Source organism: Neophocaena asiaeorientalis, unplaced genomic scaffold, assembly GCF_003031525.2.
Source record: "Neophocaena asiaeorientalis asiaeorientalis breed wild unplaced genomic scaffold, Neophocaena_asiaeorientalis_V1.1 scaffold110, whole genome shotgun sequence".
NCBI lineage: Eukaryota > Metazoa > Chordata > Mammalia > Artiodactyla > Phocoenidae > Neophocaena > Neophocaena asiaeorientalis.
In genome coordinates this window covers 6,522,865-6,550,364 of record NW_020175053.1, presented here as the reverse complement: position 1 = coordinate 6,550,364, position 27,500 = coordinate 6,522,865, and the positions used below count along the sequence as shown (strand labels likewise).

At 53.8% G+C, this 27,500-nt stretch overlaps 3 protein-coding genes across 5 annotated transcripts in view; 1 reads left to right on the top strand and 2 right to left on the bottom strand.

Annotated features, from left to right (window-relative positions):
* The first annotated feature begins 6 nt into the window (after window positions 1–6).
* MRPL40 (mitochondrial ribosomal protein L40) lies at window positions 7–2,769 on the top strand. Its single transcript, XM_024763718.1, has 4 exons — window positions 7–58; window positions 207–290; window positions 1,387–1,545; window positions 2,357–2,769. The coding sequence occupies exons 1-4, from the start codon at window positions 15–17 to the stop codon at window positions 2,679–2,681; spliced, it is 612 nt and encodes a 203-aa protein (XP_024619486.1). The 5' UTR covers window positions 7–14; the 3' UTR covers window positions 2,682–2,769.
* A 1,868-nt stretch (window positions 2,770–4,637) lies between these two features.
* Window positions 4,638–8,218, bottom strand: CUNH22orf39 (chromosome unknown C22orf39 homolog). Of its 2 annotated transcripts, none has more exons than XM_024763951.1 (3): window positions 8,087–8,218; window positions 7,800–7,967; window positions 4,638–5,938 (listed from the first exon to the last, which is right to left on the bottom strand). In XM_024763951.1, exons 1-3 carry the CDS (start codon window positions 8,108–8,110, stop codon window positions 5,813–5,815), a joined length of 318 nt encoding a protein of 105 aa, XP_024619719.1. In that variant the 5' UTR covers window positions 8,111–8,218; the 3' UTR covers window positions 4,638–5,812. The 2 variants fall into 2 exon arrangements, with proteins under 2 accessions (XP_024619719.1, XP_024619718.1); XM_024763950.1 differs by having other exon boundaries at window positions 5,804–5,938; window positions 7,650–7,967.
* Window positions 8,219–9,827: 1,609 nt separating this feature from the next.
* Window positions 9,828–27,500, bottom strand: part of UFD1 (ubiquitin recognition factor in ER associated degradation 1) — a 21,051-nt gene continuing 3,378 nt past the window's right edge. The window contains exons 2-12 of one of the 2 annotated variants that reach the window (XM_024763781.1): window positions 27,093–27,225; window positions 26,694–26,726; window positions 23,931–24,052; window positions 21,428–21,558; window positions 19,381–19,453; window positions 16,312–16,380; window positions 15,522–15,587; window positions 15,200–15,247; window positions 14,503–14,591; window positions 13,695–13,776; window positions 9,828–10,639 (exon numbers count right to left, since the gene is read on the bottom strand). In XM_024763781.1, the coding sequence (XP_024619549.1) occupies window positions 10,565–10,639; window positions 13,695–13,776; window positions 14,503–14,591; window positions 15,200–15,247; window positions 15,522–15,587; window positions 16,312–16,380; window positions 19,381–19,453; window positions 21,428–21,558; window positions 23,931–24,052; window positions 26,694–26,726; window positions 27,093–27,225 (921 nt within the window). In that variant the 3' untranslated portion in view covers window positions 9,828–10,564. The remainder of the gene's footprint in view (window positions 10,640–13,694; window positions 13,777–14,502; window positions 14,592–15,199; window positions 15,248–15,521; window positions 15,588–16,311; window positions 16,381–19,380; window positions 19,454–21,427; window positions 21,559–23,930; window positions 24,053–26,693; window positions 26,727–27,092; window positions 27,226–27,500) is intronic. The other variant, XM_024763782.1, reaches the window with a different exon arrangement.

Below are 27,500 nucleotides of genomic sequence, written 5' to 3'. Positions count from 1 at the left end.
GGCGACCGGGAGGCATGGCGGCCGCGGCGCTGAGGGCGGCTCTGCGCCCGCCGAGCCGGTGAGCGCGGAGGGGCCGGGACGCGGGTGCGCGGGGACGCGGGTTGAGAGCTTCCCTGCTGGCCTTGGCGGTCTCACCCCGTAGTTACGGGGCTCGTGAGTGACCTTAACGGGGAAGCGGGCGTTGATACACACTCGGTCTCTTCCAGGCTTCTGGGAGCGCGGCCGACGCAGACGAGGGACGCGCACCAGCGGGCCTCGTTGCTGTCGTTCTGGGGACTCGTGCCCATGAGGTAACCCGGCCGCGGGCCCGGCCTGGGGGCTCGCGCACGGGAACCCAGCGAGCAAGGTTGCTCGATGTTCAGTCTGCGAAGTTTCTCAGTTAAATTTAGATGGATGCCCTTATGTCTTTTCATATGAAATACTGTTATATCTGTAATCAGAGGTCAAAAGTTAAATGCAAAAGTGGTTTAAAGAAAAGTTACTTAGCTCTCAAGGGATTCTTGTGTAAAATTTTAAAGAGCACAGACAGCACTTCCGTTTCTTACTCTCCGGAAAGGTGGGGGGAGGTGAGAGGATTCTTTTTTCCACCTGGGACCCTGAATACTTTCTAGGGACTTAACTCATAAAACTCAGTCTTGATGCTAGAGATTCGGTTGTTCTGAATAGTAACTTATCAGCATAGGAGATGTGTTCCTGAGGGTAAATCAGACTTTTGTCCGTGCTCGAGGATAGGGAAATTTGTTAAGCAATCTCAAAAAGTATAAACAGGAACTTGACAGTTATTTTTATTATACTGTCTCTCTTAGTCAAATCATTTTTATAAATCACAAATCCATTTAAAATGTGAGTAACGAGCTTCTAATGGATAACAACAAGGTCCTATAGTGTAGCACAGGGAACTATATTCTATATCCTGAGATAAAGCATTAATGGAAAAGAATATTAAAAAATGTATATATGTATAAATGAGTCACTATGCTGTACAGCAGAAATTAACACATTGTAAATCAACTATACTTCAATTAATAAATAAGTAATGTGAGTAACGAGCTTCTAATTCATCAGTTTGGTATTTTCGCTTTTCAGTGCTATCCCAAGGCCCACCTGAAACCCCTCACTAAAGATGAGCACTTCCCTTTAATTTATACCCTGACACCCCACGGAGTTTTTCCACGCCTTCCTGGGTTGACCGTGCCCACACAGTTCTCATAAGGACCCCCCGTGGAGGCCGTCTCCCTACCACACTCAGCATGGGAGGCCAGGCCCACACGGTCCTTTCCTGAGGGAGAGCTCGGTACAAGTTTGCAGGCACTTTCCCTAGTGCCATGTCTCTACACGTTCACGAGGCCAAAGAGGAAAATGTTTAGTGTTTGCTTTATCCTTTAGAGCAGAACCTCTGCAAAAGAAGAAGAAGGTGGACCCTAAAAAAGACCAAGCAGCAAAGGAGCGCTTGAAAAAGAGGATCCGACGACTGGAAAAGGCGAGCCAGGAGCTCGTTCCCATTGAGGATTTTATCACGCCCGTCAAGTTCTTAAATAAAGCGAGGTACAGGCCCTCTAGGGTGGAGGTCTTCAGAGCAAAGGAGTTTTGTGACCTTCAGGAAGTTCTGTCTGCACTTCACACCTGTAATGGGAAGGGGTCATAGGCTTGGGCTGGCTTGGCCCTGTTCTGAGTCCTCTTCTCCTGGATTGTCTCATGGGAGGTGGAGAAAGCATTCCTGGGCGCTGCTCCTGAATGGCTGATTGTGGGAAGGAAGCTCAGGGCAGATGCTGGAGCAAGTTTGGAGTGTTGCTCTTGCAGAGGAGTTTAGCTGTGACTGACGACTGGGGCCCTGGGCCTGCAGCTCTTACCCCTTCCTGCTGGTAGGAAACCCTTAGCCTCCTGCTCTAGGATGCAAATGCTCAGAGCTGGGATGTGTCGTGTGTGGGGTTGGTGGGATTGCTGCCTTCTTGTCAGAAGTGCGTACCATTTATAAAGTAGTACCTCGCCATGTAAGTGGGACAAGGCAGGTGCTTTTTTGGGTCTCCAGGGCTGATACAGGCTTTGACTCCCTGGGATATTGGTGTCCGTTTTCATAACACCATTTGACTTTTCTCCAAAGCCACGTTTCCCCACCAGCAGGCTCTGCTTGGCACAGAGGACGTGCTGCCACAATCTGCTGAGAGCACTGTTGTTTATTTTCTTCACGTAAAGAAAATGGCAGTGGTTCCAGGTGTCAGTTGCCACTGCTGCCACATCCAACATTCTGTCCCTTAATTTGTCCCTAAGTTCCATCTGCGTCTGGCAGTGGGGACACTCGGGTCCGGTGCAGTCGGTTGGCGCCCCCAGGTTCATGCCCTTGGCTCTGTGTTCCCAGGCAGCGGCCGCCAATGGAACTCCCCTTTGAAGAGAACGAGCGGAGAGCCCTGCTTCTGAAGAAATGGGCACTGTACAAGCAGTGTGAGCATGAGATGGAGAGGGGCGCCATTGCGTCCCTGCTCGAGGCCCAGCAGGAAGCTCTGCAGGAGCTGAAGCTCACGGCCCCAGAACTCCATGCCGAGGCCACCAAGCGGGACCCCAGTCTGTTTCCCTTTGAGAGACAAGGGCCAGACTACACACCGCCGATCGCCAACTACCAACCCCCAGAAGGCAGGTACCACGATATCACCAAGGTGTACACACAGATGGAGTTCAAGAGATAAAGCTGCAGGCAGCTGCCCTCAGGACGCTGCCGTCGGGAGCCTGCACCCCCAGGCTCAGGCCTGCTGTGAATAAATGCATTTAACCAAGTGTCTTGTCTTAGGTCAGAGTCACAGTTAATTCACCTGAGCATGCACGGGGGTTGGGGAGGCTGCCCTTCTTGGCCTGGTACTGGGGAGAGGAAGGCCAAAACATTGACCACTGTCCTCCAGTGAAAAGGAGGATTCCAACTGTGTGAGGCAGACGCCACCAGCAAGAGGCACAAAGTGACCCCAGGAACGGAGGTGAAGGACGTGCAGCTGTGCTGTGTGTTGCCTGCACCTGGAGGAGAGGCAGGGCTGGCTCTGGGTTTCAAGCTGGGGGGTATGGGGGAGGCTGAGAACAGTGACGAGTGGCAGGGACCCCACTGCGTGAGGCCATGTGTCCTCCAGGAGGGTATGACACCTGGCCGGGCAGAGGCTGCTGTTAGTCTGGAGCAGGGAGTATATGAGTGAGCTCTGGCACCAGAACAAAACACCACAGACCAAGGAGCTGAAACGACTCACATTTATTTCTCTCAGTTCCGGAGGCTGGATGTCCAAGATCCAGGTGTCGGCTGGGCTGGTTTCTCCCAAGGCCTCTCTCCTTGGCGTGTAGACAGCCATCTCGTGCACCCACGTGGTCATCCCTCTGTGTGTCTGTGTAAGGACACTAGTCATTGGATTAGGGCCCACCCACGCAACCCCATTTCACATTAAGCACCTCTTTAAAGATCCATCTTCAAATAGTCTCACTCAGAGCGGCAGGAGGTTAGACCTTCCCCGGAGGAACTGGGGGTACATAATGCAGTCTAACAGTGAGGGTGCAGTGTAGGCAGAGGTCCACTTGTACCCCTTGCATCACCACCTCAGAAAGGCTTTGGTTCTTCACCACCTTAGTGCAAATAAACCAGCGGAACACTCCACCTGAGTAAGAATTCAGATTATCCATTTTCCTAGAGGGCCCTGGCTACCCAACCCTGGAAAATCACACCCCATCCCCACCTCATCAGCATGTGGCCCTTTCTCTGCCTAAAGCCTCCAGCCTCCTCCAGGTCTAGCCTCGGACTCTGAGCCTCCCCCACCTCCCGACTTACAGATTTCATCCACGAGGTGGTATGATCAAGTCAGTGGGTCATGGGCAGCTGTTTTGTTTTAACCTTTTATTTGTAAGTAATCATAGATTGACAAGAGGCTGGAAATCAACAGAGGTGCTGTGTGTGGTTCCTCCGGCTCCCCCTAGTGTCACATCTTACAGGGCCAGTCATGCCAGCACCCAGAGATAGACTGTAGCCAGAGTAGGTCCAGGCTCCCAGATGCGGCTGTGCTCATCTGTGTGTCCATGTGTCACAGCACAGCCACCCCTGCAGTCCTGCACTATAGGATGCTGCCCCATGTCCCTGACCCCCGGCCCCATAATCGTCCGCATCCCTATAATTACGTCCTTTCACGGCGTCATGTAATGGAGCCAGGCCCAGCAGCAGTATCTCACAGGGTGGGGGCAGGTGCCGCTCCGCGAAGCCCAGCTCAGTGACAGCGTGCCATGTAACAGGATGCACCAGGTCACAACGCAAACTGCTTATCATTGTGGGCTCTGTCCCCAAAGTTTGAAAGATGATGCTCTGCCTTGTCACTGTCCCATTTTCTTCACAGCTGATGTTTGAATGTTCATGTCTGTCTCCTGAACTCAATGGGACTGAAGCCATTTGTCTGTTTCAAGCCTGTGGTCCCAGGGTGTGCAGACATGAGGGGTGGACATGGGTGGACAGAGGAACATTTTCTAGGGTGACGATCATCTGCGGTGGAGCTTGCTCAGCATCTAAGAAGTTGTGGGACTCCTGATGGAGCCAGCACCTGGCCACAGGCACCCAAGGCCCTAACCCAGCAGCAGCAGGAGGGCGGCTCCACCAGGAGCGGCTGACGGCCTCCCTGCCTAGGTTTCAGAGAAAGGACACAGGTGGAGCTGTAGCAGCTTCCCTCCTCCTCCTCCTCCTCCTCCTCCTCCTCCTTGGCCAGAAATGCCCATGAACGCAGCCACGGTGGACGGACGCTGGTTGCCTCAGACACACCAGGGCTCCCCCCTGCGACGGGGGGACCCTGGGTCTTCTTTATACTCACCTCTGCTGCGGGAGTCCTTTGTGGGCACCCCACCACTCACAGGTACACAGTCACAAAGGACACTTGGGGCACACAAGAGCAAACATACATGATGGGAGATTTTACTCTCTTAATGTGTGCCCTTCTGAAGTGATGGATTATTTTGCCCCCAAGAATAAGTAAAATGATGTTGAACCACCACCTCTAGCCAGATCGTGAGGGAGGCACTGAGATGCCGCAGGCCTGACCCTCAGCACCACATGCTGGGGCCTGTTACACAGCACAGATGCTAAATCGTTTCACCCATAATAAAGAGACCTCTAAAGAACTAGTGTTCTCGTTGGTTCAAATACATATATTTTAAAAACATCTACAAGAGTGTAAGCATACAAAATTCTAATACTGGCCAGCACAACGTCAGGTTATAAATCTAACCCTTTCAAAATTAAACTGTGGATTTAATTTTCAGCTTCTGTTTGGAATCAAACCTGTGAAATGTCTTTTGATATATTCCACATTTTCAAAAAATGACCAGGGGAAATTCTGAGGGAAGGAGACCAAAATTCCATGTGTTGGGCTTGGGTGTCTTCAGCCAAGAGTCTAGGAACCCTCTTTACACAAGGTTGTGTGTCCTGGAGCCGTGGGCCGAGGAGGTGACGCCGCCCGCGCCTACAGAGGAGCAGAGGAAGTGCCCACGGTGGGAGGACACCTGCGGCCAGCACTGCGTGGCCATCACCAGACCAGGGCCATACGGGGCCACCTGCGCATCCACACAGATCCGGGCTGCCCCTCGAGTGTTCGACTGAGGAGCCCAGTCCTTGGGACGGCCTCTCCTTGCTGCTGTCCCCAGGCCTGCCCGTTGGCCACCCACAGGGACACGCAGGGGTGCCTGGCTTCCTGGAGCTGCACGCTGAGTGAACTGGCTCTGAGTGTGGTGGGGCAGGTGAGGCTGGAGACGGGGACTCTGTGTCCCACGCCAGGCGGAAGCTCCCAGGGACCTTCTGGACTATTTGGGCCTGTCAGCGGTCGTTGTCCTGGGGCAGAGGGAGGTGCCAGTCTGCAGGGGGGCTCTGCCTGGGGGCCCACACCAGGCCGTGCTTCCGTGCAGCCCGGACTCTCGCCTGCTCGCTCTCACGTAGGGACCGCTGCAAAGGAGACCCGGTCACCTGTGGCCTCACGGGTGCCCTGTACCTCCCTCCTCTCAGTGCCCACCCACACACATGACAAGCGCAGCCCAGCAAGCCCTGGTGAGTGCAGGGTGGGGTGGGGTGGGGGTGGTTACTACACACACATCTAGATCATTCTCCAAGCTACTGTGAAAAACCTACTGTGCAGATGACCATTTTGAGGATATTTTTAATTCTCCTGGGCCCCAGGGCTTGATGCCTTCGGTTGACCTAATCAGATTCACCAGGTAAGAGGGGCTGGGGGCTGAGCCAGGAGGAGAGATGAGCCTGTAAGAGTGGCCAGAGGAGGGAAGAGGCCAGAGACAGGCAGACAGACAGACACGGACAGACACAGACACACAGACACACACACACAGACACACACACAGACACACACAGACACACACAGACACACACAGACACACACACACACACACACACACACACACACACACACGACAGTGGGTGCCACCACCCCGGCCAGTAAACCCAGGGCAGCAGGTCACAACCATGACGGGGCCTGAGGGGGTGCCAGGTACTATGCTGGCCACTTTACAGGTAGAATTTCATCTTCCATCTGTTTTCACCTCTTCCATCTGTTTTCGCTCAAGCTCTATTGTCTCAAATGGAATGTATTGTTCTTGTTAAAAAGCGATCAGAAATGCAAAGTAAATATGAAAGCCCTGCAGACCTCCCTCCCAGGGTGAAGTTCACAGCTTCCCCAATTCCATCTGAGGCCCGCATTTCAGGGCTATCACCCATTTCCCTAAAGAAGGAATAATCTTCTCCTTGCTGGTGCACGTCCTGCTTTTCTCATTAAGTGACATACTGCAAGCACCTTTCCACAGGGGGATAGGTTACAATCTATTTTTCTTAATGGCTGTGTACTTCTCCGTGGTGGGGAAGACGTTATCTGGTCAAATGTCTATTACTGGACTTTAGGTCACTTTCAGTCTTTGCACTATTACAAATGGTGACACAATGGACATTTTGAATTTTCAGTTGTTACCCAATTACCTCCCTAGGATAAACTTCCAGGAGTAAAACTGTGGGATCTAAAGGTATGCATTTGACATTTAGATAATCAGAAAACCTGACATTCCACAAACACTGCCCAGGTACCCTGACTCTCCAAACCCCTATGGACATTCCGCTGGGCAGTAACCAGTTACTGTCATTTTAAATATATATCAGGCTATTTGGTTTTCTTTTCTTTTCCTTCTGTGTGCCCTTTGCCTACTTTTCTATTCTGAAATAATTCCCATTTTCCTTACAGATATGTGACAGCTATCTTTAAAAGATATATATATATATGTACAAAGGTTATTAATCTCTTGCCATATAGGCTGCAAACTACCTCTCCTGTTTTCCACTGATCTCGGACTTGTCATTTTCTTTTACACTTGGCAGTCCTGCTGGCTCCCTCCACCGCACGCTCCGTGAGCACTGCGCCCTCACAGCTTCGCTCCATCCCCCCCCCACACCCACACCCCCATCAGCTCCAGGCCACCGCTGTATCCTAGACTAGGATGTAGGAGTCGGGAGGACAGGGGCTGTGTTCTCATCACTCCTGGATCCCCAAGAGCGTCCCAAGTGGTAAGTGTCTGCTGAATGTATGGATCACAACCCCCTCCTTACTGGTCCCTAGCACCTCTACCATATCCTCTCTCAGCGTGGCAGCCAGACTGACCTTTTAAGGATATAAATCAAAGCACGCTCCCCAGTACACGTGGAGGCTGGAACTGAACCCCTTTTTTAAGGCCCGCCCCCTTCTCCCAGCGTCTCGTGCCCCCGGGCTGGTTCCTGGTCTTCCAGGGCTCGGCACGCCGGGTCGGGTCACCTGGGCCTCGGCGCTGCGGCGCTCCTCCCACTCGCGGCAGCTGTCCAGGTCGCGCCGCCACTGCCCGCAGGCCGGCCGCTCGCCGTGGACGTAATAGTGGCGCAGGAAGTGGCCGGCGCTGCTGCAGAGCTCCCACTCGGCGCGGTACGCCTCGCACGGGCGCGGCGGCTGCGGGGACGGGGGAGTGAGCTGGGGACCCGGTGAGCGCCAGCCCGTCCCGCACGGACGGACCCGATCTCCGTCCTCCTGACCTGACCCCGCGGGTCCCCGGGTCCCACCGCACTTACCTGCCAGCCTCCACCTTCCGCCATGTCCCGGGACTGCCTAACCCGCCTCCTGAGCCCGCGGACCGCCGCGTGACTGACGGGCGGAGGGACTAATGAGCCCCGAGATCTCACCACTAACTCCTCGCCCAGCTCCTTGAGACGCGCCACTGAACAGGACGTCCGGGTTGGCAGCCAATAACAGTCGAGGGAGGGCGGGGCCTGGAGACCTGTGTGGGCGGGGCCTGGAGGCTGGGGCGGAGCCGAGGCCGGTGTGGGCCGGGCATGCCCCCAGGGTCACCAGGCCCCGCTAGCCATGTGGCGGAGGTGACTTCGGCGTCCCCTCGAGCCGGCGGGCGCCCGGCTGCACATTCACGTCCAGTGGCCGTTTCTGACGGAACCACGCGGCTCGGGCAGGTTCTTTCCAGCAGCTTTATTTTCATAATCTCAAAGATCGGTTCATTTCGTCAGCACGCACCGGAATCAGTGTCGCCACTCCAGTCCTACGGCTGCATTTGTCCCGCCTGTGTCCCCTCGAGGGCGGGGTGACTCCCAGGTAGGAAGCGGGGGCCCACGGGCGCAGGCACAGCGCAGGCTGGCCAGAGGCGCGGAGGCTGTATGGCCTGGGGGACAGCAGGGCCCAAGGGTGGGCGTCCGGAAGTCGCGTTAGGGTCGAGGCTGTACTAAGGCAGGGAGACAACGTTTCTCCATGGGGCGATGCGCACGAGGCAATGACAGCGAAGGGGAGGAGGCTGGTGGGCCCGCAGGACCGCCCTGCAACACCCCTGCAGTGGTTCTCCAACTGCCGCCAGCCTAGCCACTGGCCCTGGGGCCCCTGCAAGGCGGGTGCTGGGCCCCCTAGGAGTGAGTCCGGGTCAAGCCAGACAGCTGCAATTTCACTAGGAGTCCTGCCACGCTGGGTCACAGACCAAGCTTGGAGAAGATGCTGCCTGAGAGGAAGGATGCAGGCCAGGGTACAGGCCTACAAGTGGCACCCCACCGTGTCACCAGAAGACCCACCAACAGGGTCCACCCCTGGCCCAAGCAGGGAGTGCTTTCCTTGTATACACTGTGGGTGTGGCTCAGGGAAGACAGAAACCAAGGGCCAGCACACTACATAACATTCATCATGTAATTGAATGTGGTAGCCAATGTGATCCGCAAACAAGGCTGCCTACCCACCAAGGAGGGTGTCTACTTCTGTCAGCGACTAAGACTCCTGAAGTGGAGGGCCAGGTAGGTTACAGAGTGCCCATGCCTTCCAGAACCACTTCCATTGCCATGGGTGTGGGTTTGGGCCACAGGGCCCAGCCCTGGTCATCATGATGACCTTTGGTGCTCATTCTCTGAGGACATGCAGGTGAACCCTCGGCTGGCGTCTTGCAGGGGATCATTTCCTGAGTGTAGAGGGGAGCCCTGTCCAGAGATGGAGCCCCTGCTGGGCCCGACCACCCCCACCCCAGGGGTCAGAGAGCCTCGTTTCTCCCTACGCTCCCCAGAAGCCCCCAGAGGAGCGCTTTCCTAAGGGCAGGGTGGAACGAGGGGCCCCTGCCAGCAGGCCTTCCTCCTGCCCAACTGTCAATCCATGTTGGAACCTAATCAAACACTTAGAGGCAATTCAGGTTTTAGTCACTGCCTGTTTTTATTTGAAATTCTTGATTTAGAATTGTTTTCAAAGACAGGAAAATAATTGAATTAACATGTCGAAAGAGCTCGTATTATAGAAATTGAAGACCTGAAACTAAATTAATACTAGTAAAAAAAATAAAGACAGGCCAGCAGAACTTTGGAAAATTTAATACATTAAAACTGGGAGTGGGGGGTAGGAAAGGAGAAAGAACATATCTTTAGCTTTCATTTATTCTAATAGTCACATTTGTGCTTCACCACAAAGTTGTTTTACAGTAGAACAGATTCATTAAGGAGCCAGTTATTTCCAAATGAAATCAAAGTTAGAAATGCTTTCAGGTCGAGTTTTCCTTCTGAGGAATGGTTTCTTGGGGGGAAAAAAATCAATATGTAAAATAAAAAAGGAAACACCCTTCCTCAAATACTTAAATTGCAGCCAGAGTAATGGGATGACCACTATAGAGCACTTATCTGTTTAAACCACTTTTTTCCAGGTCAAAGGCAACAGCTAAGCTATGACCTGGAGAAAGAAAAGATAAATGAAAAAAAGAGAAAGACCACCACAACTTAGAGCAATTCAATCCCTTCACTGGTTTTTAGCAGGAATCAGGGAACTCTGCTCCAGCTGAGGCTGTGGGCATGCCCCAAGGGCTGAAAGCAAGGACCGTGAGTAAGGGATCTCAGAGACGGGCCTCCTCTTTCCCCAAATCACGTACACAAACTGCTGTCCTGCTGTCCACTTGCAGGTGAAACCTGGTAATTCTTAGGTAACTCTAAACAGACCTAAAGTGACAGAGTGTCCCTGTCAGAGCCAGTAACTAAAAGCCAGCATGTTGCAATTATTTTATTTTCCAATCAGCCAACGGTCCCAACCTATGGCTTTCTTCCCTTTTTACGCAGAGACTGTCCTTCTCCAGAGAAAGCGACGAATCTGCCTCCAGCTTCATCCTGAATGTGAAGAGAAAATACCATTTTCAGAAACTCCTTGGAAGTTTAATAAGAAATGCTTTATTCTGTTGACTCATGTACCATCTGCCCATTTTCCTTACTCCCACATTCATAATAAGAAATGTCTTTGAAATAGAAATGCAAGTTATAATCTACTGAATTGAAAACAAAACCATGGAATCACAACTGTCTACCATAGCCTTTTTTCTCAGGTTGAGTATATATCCTTTTGCAAAGGTATTACATTTTCAATGTAAAAAATACAAAATACACCTCCTAAAAGAAAAACCACGCCAAAGAACATTTCCAGTCACTGTTCTGTATATGCTTACATAAACTATTTTCCTACTTAATTCCCCAATCTCAAGGCAGTGCGCTGCTCTCGTTCCCTCTAATTCCATTCCGTGGACAGGCAGGTCTGCCATCAGCTGTTACTTCCAAGTCTGCAGTATTCAAGCTGCCCTGGCAGGCAACTGAATGTCTCTACATACAACTTTGATTTTCCCTAGAGGTTGAACTCCTCGTTAGAAGGCTGCTCTTATTTTTGAGGCTTTTTAAAATGGTGACTTAGCAGCTCTCACTCTACCAAACTATCCTCCCACCAGCAGAAAGACGGCTTGTTTTTTTCTGAACCCTCGAAAACAGCAGGCATCTTTCCACGAGCTTTGCTGCTAGTCAGGGGAAGCGTTGTCTGTGGAAGAGGATCCCGAGCTCCCCAGCACACCCGGCCCACCGCCTAATGCAGCTGGTGTTTCCAGTGGGGACCATTCACATGGTGGTGACCACGCAAAGGTGAGTCGTGGCTGAGCCAGGCAGCCTTCCCTTCCTTCAGGGCCCTCCGTCTGTCCTGCTGTCAACACCGGAGCCTGCTTTTTCTCTTGTGAACACTTCACCCGCTTGAGGAAGGTGTGTCTTCTGGGAACTTCAGTCTGTCCCACCTGGATGGGCTGCTGCCCCAGGGCTGCACATTGCTGTGGGGATGCCCTGCTTCCTGGGTCTAAGGCTTTCTGACTTCTTTTTTTTTTTTTGGATTTTCTGACTTCTTATTCCTTCTATTCAGTGGGTATGTCTTCAGTAGCTTCCTGAGAAAGGGTGCGTGAAGAGATCTTCAGGGACTGAGAATACCTACCTCTCCTCTAATATGGCTCACTGACAGGGTGGTTGGTGTTAGATTGCTGGGACCACCGGAACAAATCACCACAAGCTGGGGGCCTGGGGAGACATTCACCTCCTCACAGCCTGGAGGCTCGGAGCCAGAGATCCAGGTGCCGGCAGTGTGGTCTCTCCTGAGGCCCCTCTCTGGGGCCTGCAGGGGCTGCCTTCTCGCTGTGTCCTCAGGCCTTTCCTCTGTGTCCACGTCTCCTCAGAGGGGAACGTGGCCCATCTTAGTGCCCTCCTTTTAACACACTTCTGTAAAGGCCTTATCTCCAAATACAATCACATTTTGAGGTGCTGGGGTTAGGGCTTCAACACAGGAATTTGGGGGACACAATTCAGCTCATATAATTGGGCAAAGAATTCTGAGGACCCTGCTCCACTATGTCCTGGCTTGTGTCTGGCTAAGATGGTGCCATTCGTGACCCGTGGTAGAATCTCCACCTCCTGGAGACTTTAGCGTCTTTCCTTTGCCCCAATTTGGAGTTGTTTCCATCCACTGCGCTGGATGCTCAGTGGCCCCTTCTGACCTGCCAACGGGGCGTGGGCCCCTCCGTTTGGAGCAATTATTTCCCTGGTGGTTTCTGCCCCTCTGGTGTCTCTGATCTCCCATGACTGGGGCGTTGGTACTGGAAACCTGCCTCTGGCCTTCACTCTGGGGTGAGCAGGCTGGGGCCTTGCCTGGGCTCGACTGGCCAGAGAAAGCTCCTCCAGCTGCAGCCAGCCCACCCACTGCCAGTGTGTGGGAGCCAAGTGGGGAGGGGACGCCAAGTGTGGCGGACTGTTACCGCCGTGCTGAGGGCTGTCTGGGGACTCTGTGATGCCATCCCTTCTCCTGGGGGTGAGGCCAAGTGCTCTGGGACAGATGCTCAACCTTCACCCCAGGTCCTGCCCCCTGGCTGCCCCACAGCCAGCTTGGGACGGGACATGGCTTTCCGTGGTCTATCAAGTCAGGTGCCCTTGGCCTCCTGCTCCGGGGCTCCCAGAACTCTGCCTCATTGTCACCATCACCTTGTCACCTGTTCCCCAGGACAGGCAGCGTGAGCGCACCTGAAGGCCCACCTCAGTCACACATCTCTCCCTGGACATCTATTCACGGACACCCCAGCCTCCCCATCCCTGCAACAATCAAGGACGAGGGGGCCCGAGGACACAGGCCTGAGCCAGCAGACAGGCTGGGGGCAAGCAAAGGCCTGGTGGGGACCACGTCAGCTCCTGAGACTGGAAAGGTGCCAACACGGTGTCAACTTGAGGAACGTTAAAGCCAAGAGGGGCTGTGAGTCTCTGAACCACCCCCTCTTGGTCCCTGAGGGACCGAGCATCGAGAAAAGCAACCAGGAGAGCGAGGATTTTAGGTGGGGTGTTCTAGAACCACCAACAGAGTTACAGCTGCCAGCGTGGGCGGTCTAATGGCAGGCTGTGCCAGGTCTTTTGAGCAAGTTTCCAGCACCTTGTGGGAGAAGTGCCCACAAGACGGAAGCTCCCCTCCCTGCCCCCCGGGCCGCAGGAGGCCGTTTCTGGAGTGCGGAGGCACTGAGATGGCCGTGCAGTGGCCAGGAGCTCTGCCCCTGACCTTCATGCACTCTCAGGCTCACTCCTGGGAAATGCAAACAATCACAGCAGCTGCCCCAGGAGACTGTCCTGGGGATTAAATATTTCAGTATAGAGCACATGGCCTGGGGCCTGACACCCAGCAAGGGCTCAGGGAGCTGAAACCTTGCTGGTCACTGCCGCAAGGGGACACCAGAGCCCTCACAGTCTCGACAGTTGGACCACTGGGGAGAGGAGGGGCCCCAGAACAGAGAAAAATATGACAGAAATACCCTCATTCAGAATGGAAAGACTCTCCTCAGTCACCAGTAGCCAATGAAACTTGTCATGACCCATGAAACATACTCACCTCTTCAACCTTTTTGACCAGTGGACGTGAATTTCTGATGAACGTGATCTTACCAAGTTTAAATTCATAGTTGGGAATTCCTCTATAAAGAAGACAGAGCAGAAGAAATGTTACTGTCAGGAGAAGAGACTAAAATCCATTTGTGACCATCTGGTCCGTGGCTGTACCCACCACCCCCCAGCCTCAGGCCAGCCCACGGGTGCCCCCTAGCACCCCCCCAGGAGGGAACGGAAGGCAGCTGGGGCAGGGTCTGCAGGCTCAGGGCCTCACCATCTGTGTCCTTCAGCCTCACATGCCCCCCTGCAAGGGCTACACATGCACTGAACTCACTTCACTCCCTAAGAGGCTGCGTGCAAACCCGTTTCTGGCATTCTCCGTGTGCTCTCACATGGTCAACAGGGGACAGATCTCATCCCTGCCACACCCATGCAGGCCACCAGAGGAGGGACTCTGCTGAGAGTCCCTGGACCAAACAATACAAATACAACTAAGTGAGGCAGCTTCTGCCTCCTCCTGAGGGAAGTGGATCAGTTATTTGAAGTCACAAAGGAGGAAAATGGGCATATTACTAAGTCGGAACCAGAAAGGTCAGAAGTAGGAGAGAGATCCAATCAGGGGCCGGTGGGGCTGGACTGTGGGGGTCTTGGAGAGAAGGCTGGCAATGATGGGGGGGCACCGAAGCACTTCTGCCACGCTGTGTTCCAGCCCACCGAGGAGGGCGGCGGGGCACCCACACCCCCACAGAGCTGAGTGAGGCTGCCCCAGTGTGGGGCCTGGGTCGGGTGGAGCAGAGCCAGGGCAGACCCACCTCTTGATGTCTCCAGGCTTGATTGGGGAGGGGCTGGGCTCTACACCCTTCTTCTTCCCGTCCAGTCTATTCCCGGAGCCGGAGAAGGCCTAGACAAGCAGGCAGGGGGGCCATGAGCTAAACCCCAAGGGTAGGAGAGAACCACCTCGGGACTGCAGCACCCACGGCCTCTGGGGGTTGCCGGGAGCTGAGGGGAGCTTCCTGGCCCAAGGACGGTGCCTCCACCTGCCTCAACCCCCGGACGTCAGCTGCCAAGGAGGGGTGACAGGTCCAGCTGGGCCCACGGCTCAGCTCTGCAGACCTGCCTCCCGGCAGTAGGTTGAGCCATGCCCACCGGCCCCTCTCTGTTTCCAGGGAGGACAGCAGTGCTGGAGCGTCAACATGCAACTGACTTTCCAACAGTGCAGGACACGACTTAGAGAGAAAGCAAGAGTGATTACATCTGGTGAATCTACGTGAAGAGTATACGTGTCTGTTGTACTAGTTCAGCTCTCCGGTAGGCTATAAATTTTTAAAAGAAGTTGGGGCTGCCTGGCAGTTGTTGGGAGGATCCAGGAGAAAGTGGATGGAAAAGGGTGTGGAAACTGAGAAGGCGCCGGGTACACGTGTGCGGGGTCCCCCAGGCCTGCTCCCAGCTGAGGTTCCCAGGGTGTCACAGACATGGCAGGAGGACAGATAGTTGCATGGCGGCACTCACGCGGAAGCCCAGCTCCCCAGCATAGCTGCTGTGGTCAGCTTCGCCTTCCTGGAAGGGACAGAAAAACGGGGATGAGCTTCTCAGTGGGGCCCCCAGCTCTTCCCTTGGGCTCCCTCACTGCTCCTGCTGTGCCCGCACCCCAACAGCTGGTACACACTGTGCCCCGGGAGCGGGGCTGGGAGGGAAGCAGAACGTGGCTGCCTCGGTACTAGTGGAGGCCAAACACCGCCGGGAGGCCAAGACACTGGGATGCGCTCCAAAGACCAATACCGGCGGTGGGGAGCTATGCAGAGCTCGGGAGGGACGCGGAGGAGCGACTTACGGCTGCCTCCTCGTGCTGGGCTTGTCTCTCCGGCTCCTTGTAGCCCAGTGGAGCATCGAAGTCCACCTGTGTCCCCAAGAAGAAAGCACGATGAGACAGGGCCACACTCAGCCTCCGTAGCTTTTCTGTTCTAAGTTGGGACAACTGTGGGTCCACGTGCAGTTGTTGGAGCCGATACAGAAGGGGCCTTGTACAGTCCGCCCATTTCCCCAATGGTCATGTTTTACAAAATCACAGCAGAACATCGGCAAAGACAACCCAGCCCTCGTCCAGATGTCCCCAGTTTACACGCACACGCGGGTTTGTGTTTTGTTCTCACGATTTGTCATCACTGCAGGTCAGTGCACCCCCAACCCCCGGGTCAAGATCCTGAGCAGTTCAATTACCACAGGGACCCCTCCTGCTGCCCTTTCATAACCACACCCTCTCCCTCCAGGCAACCTCACTGCCCTGGACCCTGGCAACCACTCCTCTGAACAGACCCAGACGGAATGGAACCCTTCTGCTGGGCATCCTTCCCTGAAGACCCAGCATGCTGGGCTGTTGTGCCCACTACTCGGAGCTAAGCAACCTTCCTCAGCCTCCGAGAAGACTCAGCCCCTCGCAGGGCTGAGATGCTGATGGATCTAGCCATCTCAGAACCAGCAGCAACCCTGCCACCAATCACAAGGTCAGCGGCTTCCTCACAATGTTCCGGCACCATCTTCCTCCTCGTTCCCCCAAAGAATCCCAGGGGTTGCATGACACCTGCCCAGGGCCCCCAGCCGCCCTTCCTCCCGCGGCCACTCACGTTCATGTCACACTCGATGATGGACACAGCCCTGTCAGGCTTGGTCTCCATCACCCGCAGCTCATAGATCTGGGGAGAGAGAAATCAGTCAGTTTTGTGGCAGCACTGGGCCCATCCATCACATGTGTAGCTGCAGCCCCCTACCCGGCTCCTGCACACACACGTCATTCACCTCCACGACACCCTCCCCAGCCACACCTCTTGCTGTGGAAAAGCAGCTGTGGGTGGCTGCCTTGATGCCTGTCACTTAGCTGACCACCTCTCATAAGCGATTCAAATCAGACAAGGCAGTTATGCAGCAAATTGCAAAAGATTCAGTGTTTACCCCAGGGAAGTTCACTTCTAAGAATTAACCCTAAGTAAATAACTAGCTAAATACTGAAAGAGAAAGTGCTCTAAGAACGCCTGCTCCAGCACTGCTCATGGCAGTGTAGGCCGAAGACGCCCATCACTAGAATGGTTACATGAGTGGGGTGTATTCACGTGGGATCCCAGGCAGCCAGCATTCAGGAAAAGATGCTGAAAACCAGTTATGCTGCTGTGTGTCGAGGATGATCTCATGCATGTAAAACACACACAAAGTCAAAAGGATAGGAACTAAAGGTGGCAGAATGGACTTTTTCCTGCATTGTTTTAGGTTCTTTCTCTCTACCTAGAGTATGTCTTGCTTTTATAATGAATGGTCGGGACAGTCCCACCATTGAAAAAACTGAATATGAGGGAGATGGTCCCCCAAGTACAGTGAGAAGGCTTGATGTCCCCCGTCTGGCTTTACGTTTACTCACTAGTGACTAATAGAAATGAACGTGTGTCACTGTGTGGATGCCCCACCACCTCTCCACGCAACACAGGCTGCTTCCAGTGGTTCTGCTGCCACGGACAAGGCGGCATGAATATCCGTGTCTGTGGCTCCTGGGCATGTGGTCACCTTTACCAGTCAGCGTGTTTTCAAACTGCAGGCCGCAGCTAACTAGTGAGTCATAAAACCAACTACGCTGCAAGCAGAACTAGAAAAGAAAAATACTGGAAAACAGTACAGTAGAAATACTAGGCTATGTTGCACGCAGTTAAGGCTAAGGATTTTTGTGATATTTATGGTATACTAGGTGTTGTCATGCTGTATCTAAAATAGTAATCTTAAGCTTTTACACATTCAACATGTATTTTTACTGATTTACCTTTATTGAAGTGTAGAGAACACCTGAATTCTGAATAACCCTCAAGACTTATTCTTTTCCAGTGTTTCAGGTGCCATCTTTTAAACTGCATTTATTAAACACTGTTATGGATTTAAATGGCAATATTTACCACAATTTACCTCACATTTGCTGGTTTACTGGTTCTTCCCACACCTTACTCTTTCCTTCTAGGCTAATGCTTATTCCTAAAGCACATGCTTGTGAAGTTTCACTGGTAAATAAATTCTCTCAGATTTTATCTGAATACATTTTGATTTTACCCTATTCTTTAAAGAAGGTTTGACAACAGTTACTTTCTTGCAGCCTCTGGAGCTCCTCTGCCGCGGGGGGAGGCAACGTTTGCTATTGACAGGCCTGCCATGTGCTGTTCTTCTCTAAGTGCTGGATTTTCTCTGCTCATCTCTTCACATCTGGTGCTCGGCACCTGTAACTACCTGGCCTGGTGGACACTAAACTCCCTGTAAGCGTGGGCTGCAGGCCAATTCTGGAACAACTCCACTCATCTCCTCACAGTAGTTCCACCCTCCGTTCTCTCCCACTGGGGATTTCACTGGGCACGTTTGGTTTTCTCAGGATCTCCCAAACCTCAGCTGCTCACGTTGCTGCCGTGCTTCTCTGTGCAGACACCTAAGTTACTCCTGCAGATTCAACTTCCCCTTCGCTAATCCTTTGTTGGCTGTTGTTTAACCCTCTGACTGCTTTTCAAATAATCCTGGATATTTTGGATAGACTTTTGCTGCTTGCTAAATTTTATGATTCCACTAAAAATTTTTTTGAACGTTTTTTACATAGTTATTTTATCTTTGCACCTGAAGGTCCCAATTGTGATTTCTTAAAGGCCTAAATCTGCTTTTGCTGTCTTTGCTTTGGGTGTCTGGTGGTCTTATAAGGAGTTCCTGTTTGCTGGTTCAATCTATAGCAACCCTGAGGGCTCAACGAAACTGGGGGTGCTGTTTTCAGAAAGCCTGGGATGAGGACAGCACCCACCTCTGCATCTATTTTGGCCCCTTTAAGGGCCCCAGTTTCATGTGGATGCCTTGATCCAGACCTTCCACCATGCACTGATGTGGTCATTTGCCCTCAGCACACGCCTGCTGAGTCTTCTCAGAAGGGCCCTTCAGAGCGTCTAGTCTTCCGTACTTCCAAAAGCAGAAGCCCAGACGTGCATTTCAATTCTATGTATACCTGAGTAACTCACCTTCCCTTTCAGTGCAAAAAGGTCAACGATATCTTTCATCATCAATTTTTGTTTCAGCATTTTTTACTGCCTTGATATTTTAAGAACAATGACATTAAGGCTGCCTGTAATTAATCAAGAAAACTTGGGATTCCCTGGTGGCACAGAGGTTAAGAATCTGCCTGTCAATGCAGGGGACACGAGTTTGAGCCCTGGTCCAGGAAGATCCCACATGCCGCGGAGCAACTAAGCCCATGCTCTGCAACAAGAGAAGCCACCACAATGAGCAGCAAGCACACCGCAACAAAGAGTAGCCCCTGCTCGCCGCAACTAGAGAAAGCCTGCGCCCAGCAATGAAGACCCAATGCAGCCAAAAAAAAAAAAAAAAGAAAAGAAAAGTTTAACGTATTCAGCTAAGTTAGACAATACCTAAAACATCCCCACGAAGGTAAAGGGAACAAGATTAGTAGTTTACAAAAAAATATAAAAGTGTGTTTCAAAATCCACAAAATTGAACAGTAGGATTCTTAGTATCGGATGCTTCAAACAGAAGGAAACTGTCAGAGAACACGATGGATCCCTACATGACACCGGGGAGTAACTGGCGTCTGATCCTGTGTGTGAGAGAGAGAGCGCATAGGCTCCTGTTCACAGCTGTGAGGGCCCCGGCATCTGAAAGGCTGAGACACTCACCTTCTCATTGTAGTTGATGGCAATCACATCCCCGGTGGTCAGACACGCAAAGTTTCTCAATGCGTTTTCTAACCTGCAGACACACACTGTCAAGGCAACATAGCAAGATGGAGCCCTCAAATCTGAAACAAGTTTCCACAAGGCATTTAGAGGATTGGGTCACACTGTGTAATGGACAAACATGTGCCCAGCTGGGGCTCAAAGACACATGGCCATTACTCAGCAACGAGAAGGAAGCAGCTCTAACACACGGTAATGGGGTGAACCTCACTCTGGGGAAGAACCAGCCACAGAGCAGTGAGACCCCCGCCAAACCCCGAGAAAGGCAGATTTCTGAGGTGGGAGGCAGCCGAGGCTGTTGGGGCTGAGGGTTGGCTGAGGATGGGCATAAAGGGGCACAAAGGCCCTTCTGGGAGGACGGCCAAGCTCTGAATACACAGGGGATGCATCTGTCAAACTCGCTCAAGTGTACGTTTTACTGCATGTAAATTACACCTCAACAAATTGATTTTAAAAATCCTATGGGAGCACAGGGGGAAAAAAAATTGAAAAACAGATAAGTCCCCTCAAAAGTCCCCCAAAGCAAAGATGTTTTCATTTACACTTTTTTTTGTTTCTATCTTCTGGGTGATAACCCATATTTAGTGGTATGTTTCAAATAAAAATATTTAATAATAAAAATTTTAAAGAAAAAGTAGCCTGTAAGCCCTTTTTATAATAGTAAATAATAATAAATTCTTAAAAACTGAGTAACCCAAATGCCCAGACAAGGGAATAATGCCCAATCAAATGGAATATTTTAATCATGTCATCCTCGTCAATTTACAGAATTGTTTTAAATACAAAGGTCAAACACAAAACATGGCTCCAGATGTGCCACTGAGACGCAGCACACCTGGGTGAGAGGCTGAGGGCAGAGGAGCCCGTGTCTACATTCACTTCTCTTTGTCAAAGGGCCTCCCAGGCTGCTGGCAGCTTCGTGAAGAGTCTGGGGTACACGCCCTCTTTGCCCCCCTGTGTGCAATGCCAGCTGCAGGGGTGCCCTTCCCTCGACGACTCCTGGTGACCCTGAGCTGCTGGACGTGGCCCCCAGGGCCCGAGGGCGGAGCCAGCTCTGCACTGCCTGGACTCAGACCCTGAGCAGAGCCTGGCGCACTGCGTCCCATGGAAGGGGCACCCTTTCTCTGCAGTCACGAGTAACTGTGCCAAGAGACACTGTCTCTGAAAGCAACCTGGTATGTGTGTGCTCCAGCACAAGCAAAAGGACTCCATACCGGAGAACATACAAGGGGCTGCAGTGCAGAGGCCGGCAGGCCCCAGTCCCGGGCATGGGCACTGTCCACACCTGCTGTGAGCAGAGCGCCCAGTACCCTGTATGCCCAACACAGGGGGCTCGACATGCCCGTCCACAGACACGGCCAGCGGAGGCCTCCACACAGTCAAGTGGCATCTGGGACATGGCTAGCAGCAGCAGCATGTTCCTGGCTCTGGCTGGGGACAGGGTGCAGGTGGGGAGGGTGGAAGTAGCTTTTTTTTATTAAAAACAATCTGTGTTGTTCAACTGAGTTTTTTACAAGCATGCCTTTTTAATAATAAATAGGTTGAGTGACCACACACACGGGTGGCTTACATTCAGAGAACAGACAAAAAATCACTAAGACCTGATGCCTTTGCTTTCCTCTGCTGAGAGACAGAAAACGTACTAAGACAGGGCTCCCCATGCCTGAGCACAGGGGAGCTGAGAAACAGACGAGCTGCCCTCCGACCAGAACACACTGGGCTTTTTGCCAGCGTCATCGGCCACCCAGAGGAAGGGCTCCACCTGCCCTCCAGGAAGCGTCCAGAGAGAGCTCAGCATGCTCATGAGGCCCCTGAGCCATGTAGACGGGCTGGCCCCACGCCATTGTTCTCATGTCACAATGTCAATCACGACAAGTGTGTGGTCCCCAAAGCAGGCACAGACCCAACCAAGGGCTCACTGTCGCCCGCCACCAGCTGGCACAGCCCTCCCCAGCTCAGAGGAACACATTCCACTTCAGAAGGATACACAGCCTTGGGGTTGGTGATGTCCAGGAAGTCGGGGCTCTGGGGCTGGAACTTGGAGTATGTGGCTACCTGCAGGTTGACGCTCTCTACCTGAACCAGGCCCCCCTCCTCCAGCAGCAGGTTCTGCATCATCTGGAAGGGGAAGAAGACAGGAGGCAGTAGGGGTGCGGCCGGGGCCACCACAGTGGGAACGCCTGAAGAAACCACTTGCTGGAAGGGTGCCAGGTACAGGCTCATCCACCAGCTTTAGGCCTCCCAGGGCTGGAGCATTTCCACAGGGACACCTCCCCCCACCCCCACTCCCGCAACTTCACCTGACTCCCAAGGTCCCAGGGCCAGCTGGGCTACACTGGAGGTGGGAGGATGACAGCCCCAGGCAGGCTGGCCTTGCCAGGGACAGCCCACAGCCTAGGCCTTGGGTGTCTGCTCCAGCCTAGGCCTTGGGCATCTGTGGAGCCACCCTACCAGGTAGAGGTCGGATGAGAAATGAGACAGAGAGACAAACATGGGCCCGAGGTCCTGGGGCACAGGGAGCCAGGACCTAGCAAGGACCTGAAGCTCGGGATCCGAGAAATGAGCACCCCTGCGCATCCTGGAATGTTTTTTTGCTTTCCTTATTTCAAACCTTCTTTAAAAAAGCTTCAAACGTACACAGCTAGCAAGAGCCACGTGGGGAGCTCCACGCACCCACCCAGGTTCCACGGCTTTCAGGTCATAGCTGACCTCGTCCGTCCACCAGCGTCTGCTCCCTGCCCATCCACCAGGGCTGCCTGGAGTTCTGGGTGGGATGGAGCCTGCCACTCAGCTGACAGAAAGAAAGCACCTGCTCAAACACTCACTGGGGTCGGGAGACCCTCGAGCCGGCTCTGCAGCAGCAACTGGGAAATCCCAGGCAGCACCTGCTCCTGGCAAGAGCTGCAAGGCCAGCCCAGGAAGAGGATGGCAGGCAGCTCCATGCTACCTAGAGAGGCTTCCCCGGGGATGGGATGTTTCCAGGCAAAAGGATCCAATTAGCTTTCTGGCCCAAAGTGGTCTGAGAGCCTGGACACGGGTCCAGCCAAACTCCAAATCTGCAGGTTGGAGGAAAAGCCTTACAGGAACAGTGTCCCCCAGTGTACCCCCTTCTCTTTCACTAAGGACGGGCCACAGAGGGGCCTGGGGAAGCTTACACTGCCCAACACTTCAGCCACCCATGGTGCTCCACAGATAATGGGACAAGGCCTGGTGCCTGTGACGCGAGGTGCGGGCACGTGAGCAGGGAACCGGGTTGGGTCTGGGCTTTGAGGAGTGACTAAGAGCTCCCCTGTGGTCAAGGAAGCAGCACAGGACACCAGCTGGGCTTAGCACTCAGGAAGGACCCAGGCTCAGGAGGGGCAACGGCCCAGGGGAAATGGGCAAGGGCAAGGTCACCACTGCAGGAGAGGAGGAACCTTCAAACTTCTATTCATATTTAATCTCAAAATATGAGTTAAGGCCACTCCTTTAGAAGGTTAGCCATTGCTGCGGCGGGGACCCTTGGCTGTGCAGGAGAGATGGGACGCTCTTCAGAGCATCTCCCTAGCGGCAGGGAGGCTTTGGGGTGCGTTCCCAACTCTGCCCGCAGACTGAGGGGTCTCTGAGCACCCCGACATAAATGAGTATGAAGAGAAGGACACAAAGTCCCCTCTGTAGGTTTCCCAATGCTGAGCGTGCCAGAGCTGGGAGAGTGGGGGCTGGGCTGAGGGGGGAGGGAAGGAAAGAGCCAGGCCAGCCTTTGCCTGGAGACCCTCCTCCCTACACGGTCTAGAACACTGGGTTTCCGCATAAGACCGTATAAAGACAAGGGCCCTCAGGCACCTTCGAAGCACTTACAACACTGACTGTGGCCAGCTGTCACAGAAGACAGTGCTTAAGGTCAAAGGGACACGCCCAGGCCCAGGATGGAGCAGGGCAGCCGTGGAGCCCTCACACTGGGGGTGGTGGGGCCCAGGCCCCCCCAGACTTCCGGCTGCTGCAGGCCCCACTCTACAGTGCAGGCACGCCTGCCTCTGGGCATGGATGGCATCGGACTAGCCTAAGTGCAGAGAGCCTTCATTCCCATGGCAATGAGGCTGAGTGCTTTAGACAGACTCAGGTACAGACAAGTGTCTACATGCACGCGCGCGCACGCGCGCACACACACACACACACACACACACACACACACACAGTAACAGAACTGGGAAGACAAACTACTAAAGGGGTGAGAAAACTTGTAAAAATCTAAAACTCTGTAATCAAGACCACATGAAAAATACTCCTGCTCCATGGTTTTAAAGAAAGCCTGACACAGAAAATGGCAGTTAAAAACAGCATGGCTGTGGGTTCCAGGCCACCAGGTGAGCAGCCATCCCCAGCTCCGGGCGCACCGTGTCCAAGCTGCACGTGATGTTTGCGGCGAGGCGCGTCCCTCTGCTGCGGGGGCAAGATTGTGCACAGGCGGAGGGTGTCCCTGCCACCCCACGTGGCAGCCAGGGGCCACTCACCCAGTGCGGGAGGTAGCAGATGCCCTCGTCAGCCACAAACTCCAGCACGCCACAGTGCGTCATGCGGTCCGAGTTCTTGTTGGTCAGTTTGAACAGCATGGGGTAGGTGATGTTAAGTCGGCCTGAAAAGAAGAGCAAGGCATGAGGCTCGGCTTCTTGCAGGGAGAGAAACCCTGTCCCCAGACCCTCCCCGGGGAAGTGCCTCCCTCCCCAAGCAGGCACTGGGACCTACGTGGTACTGAGTCCCTGGGTGTCTAACCACCCAGCAGACCCCGCACTCCTGCCAGACCTCAGGAATATTTGCTGAGTCAGGAACACAGCACCAGCTTGTACTTTTGAATGTGGGAAATCCCACTTTTAAAAAGTGACGTGTTCGTTTATTCATGAACAGTTTAAGTGCCAACCAGGTGCTGAGCAAAATCCCTCCTTCAGAGGTTTCCAGTTAGAAGACCAGAGCATGCCCAGATGCTCGTGCTGGGGAAGGGTGGGGCCGGAGGCAGCGCAGCCAGGATAGATGCTGGGGGATGTCCTCCAGGGGAGGAAGTCCAGGCAGAGAAAGCAGCCCAAGCAAAGGCATAGAGGGAGGGGAGCCAGGCTGGTTCAGGAACTGCTGGCAACCAGGCGAGACTGGGCACAGGGACCGGGTGTGCGAGCAGTTGGGGGGGAGCAGGAGGGCAGGACCGGTCAGCAGTGTGGGCTTGCAGCAGGGACCCAGTGTGTCCCCTCCCGCCAGGGGTCCTGAGGTGGGGGCCATGTGTGGGGTTGGAGGCCTGCTGACTCAGGAGTGCAGGGGGTGCAGAAAGGAGGGGCTGGCACTGCAAGGCAGGAGGACCCAGGAGAGTCAGTAATCTGGGGGAGCGGTCCGGGACAGACCGACAGGACCGTGTTGCCTTGTGCCAGGCCCTTGCTCAGCCTTCACGGGACAGTGAGGTGGGTACTGTCCTCGCCCCTTTATCTATGGGGGACTAAGGCACACAGGTCTGGCAACGTGCCCCAGGGTCACACAGCCCAAGAATGGCCATGCTGGGGGCCAACCTAGGCCGCTGGCCCAGGTCTGGGGCTTGACCACTGAGACCAACTTTAGCCTGTAGATTTAGGCAAACGTGGCAACAAAAGTTGACTCAGTGGCAGGAGGTACGGTAGACTCCATTTGGGATCTCCCGAAAAATTTGGAGAAGCAAATTGGATAATGAGTCTGGGTGGGAGGCTATCCCCCCATCACCAAGGGTGACTGGGATACTGGCAGTGGTGGCCAAGGGCCTGGACGCCAGGCCCTCCGTCACCAGGGCACCTCCCGGCTGTGGAGCCGTGGAGTGGACTGAGGTGGGTCAGGGTGAATGGATTGATCAGGCTCCAACCAAGGGTCCGAGATTCTTGCCATTGGAAGAGACCCCCATGTTCCTCAGTCCAGTAGTTTTCAAACTGCATTTTTTTGATTTAGAGAAGTGCCTTGGGGAGTCCCAGTCTTCCACACACCCTCACCTCCTCTGCCCTGAGCAGCGACCCTTTTTACAAACCAAGACTCCCCGTGAGATCTCATCTGAACAGCTCCTTCCATGACTTACGAGGTCTGCACAGCACTGAACTAAGCTCCACTGTCCCAATCCCCCAGTCTCCTCTCATACCCACATGCCAACACACCTGGTCTTAGTCCTGGGTCAGCTCCACCCATGAGGCAGACTCTCAGGGCCCTGTTCCCCGCTCTGGGACGACAGAGGGGACGACAGGGGCCTGCCTGAGGGCTGTGCCCCCCGCTCTACCCACACTCTGGCAGAGCTAAAGGCCTCCCTCTGCACAGCCACTGCTGCCGTCAGTTAGGCCCTGCTGGCTAAGGGCCACCTCCTGCCCCTGCCTGGTGCCACAGGGCCCTGGCTGTTTACACACACACCACAGGTACCATCCAGGAGGCACTCCTGCCGCAGAGCAGTCCCCACAGATGGCGTCATGCCCCCATTTAAAGGTGAGGACACCAAGGTCCAGAAAGGCCCAGTCACTAGCCTGGAGTCAGGCTGGGCAAGGTGCAGAGCCCAAGCTGGAGCCACACCAGAGCTGGCACCGGGCCCTTACCGAGCTGCCCAATGTGCACCCGACACAGAGCGTGGACCCTCCCGGCCCAGAAGCCACCACATCTCCTGCCTCAGAACCCACACCAAAAAGACCCCCAAGTCTCAAAAGGCAATGACTGTGCCCATGGTCGGGGCATCCTAGTCCGGGTGGAGTGGGGCCAGGGGTGTGAGGTCTCCGAGCTGCTCCCATGGGAGTGGGGAGTCGGGGAAAGGGGGAAAAACATGGCCAATCTCCCAACCCTGGCCCTTTCTTGCTCCTGGTAAGAGGAGGGACGGGGCAAGGGGAGCAGCTCCTGGGGAAGAGGGGTTAGAACTGTGGCTGGAGCTGAGGCAAGAGGCTTGGGGAAATGAAAGACCTGCGCGTGGCGTCCTCTTGGGGGCCGCCACCATCCTTTAGGGGAAAATTTAGTGCGTCCAGCCAAGGACATCGGCTGCCCCATCAGCGTGAAGAGCACCAGTGCTCACACATTCCTTTAGTCCTAATAGGACCCGGGGTGGGGTGGGGGTGCCAGAGGAGTGGACCCAGAGCCGAGCACCCACTGGCCCTGGCCTCCCAGCCCAGCTAGCACCCTCCAGGGACAATTCCCAACCAGCCTCGCCGAAAGATGCCTCTGCCTGGGCGGCGAGGGGTCTGTGCCTGGTCCCAGTGCCCACGTTCACATCACCTCCGTTCTCAAGTCAGGTAGAAAGTACTTACTGAGTTGGTCGAGGGCTGAGGGTGGCATAATTACTGTGGAAAGAACATTTAGGAGATATTAAGAAATGAAAATTTAAAACAATAGAACAAAAGTCAAAATGCACTTCCTGTTATAGCTTAATGAAAGTATTAAACAATACCTGTGAGGCAGCCAGAATTTCATGATTGTTCACAACAAGTTTTACTAGCTATAATTTATTTGGTGAAACCAAATGGCTATCAGCCATAAATCTAATCATAATTAGGACCCCTCCCCGCACCCCTTAGCCAGGACACCTTGACAACATCTTGACGGTAACTAGCCTCCGTCACACATGCAAAATGAGAGCTGCCAAGGACTATGAGCACTGCAGGCCTAGGGCAGGAAAGGTTACGATTCAAAATAAAAACAGCACATACTCTTCCCTCCTTTCTCCACATCTGACCTGTCATTAGGCCCCGCGAGCATGGACACGGAGAAGCAGCGGTACTGCGTGGAGAAGCGGTTCTGGAAGACCCGGGGAATCGGGTGGTCAAACATGTTGAAGGAGAACTGGAAGGAGGGAAGAGATGCTGCAGTTAACACAGAACGAAGGCACGTTTCTTCTGTCAACAGCTAGAGTGGGTCAGGGTGTCAACGCTCAAGAGCAAGACAAACCTGCACCCAGTGAGCACCTCCTGGGAGCAGGACGCACCTCACAGCGGCTTCTGCCAGCTGGCGCGTCCAGTCTGTCCCGGCAACCTCTTCCCCACCATTTTCAGACGGTGCATCTTACTAAAGTATAAAACTGCCCCCAGCAAGCCTGTCCTTCACCTCTTTCACTCCCC

Excerpts from the sequence above, each read along its gene's own strand:
- MRPL40 (XM_024763718.1), top strand. The coding sequence starts at position 15 with ATGGCGGCCGCGGCGCTGAGGGCGGCTCTGCGCCCGCCGAGCCG. Across the intron at positions 291-1,386 it reads TGGGGACTCGTGCCCATGAG|AGCAGAACCTCTGCAAAAGA; the intron begins GTAACCCGGCCG and ends TTTATCCTTTAG. Across the intron at positions 1,546-2,356 it reads AAGTTCTTAAATAAAGCGAG|GCAGCGGCCGCCAATGGAAC; the intron begins GTACAGGCCCTC and ends CTGTGTTCCCAG.
- CUNH22orf39 (XM_024763950.1), bottom strand. The coding sequence starts at position 8,110 with ATGGCGGAAGGTGGAGGCTGGCAG. Across the intron at positions 7,968-8,086 it reads CGGAAGGTGGAGGCTGGCAG|CCGCCGCGCCCGTGCGAGGC; the intron begins GTAAGTGCGGTG and ends CCGTCCCCGCAG.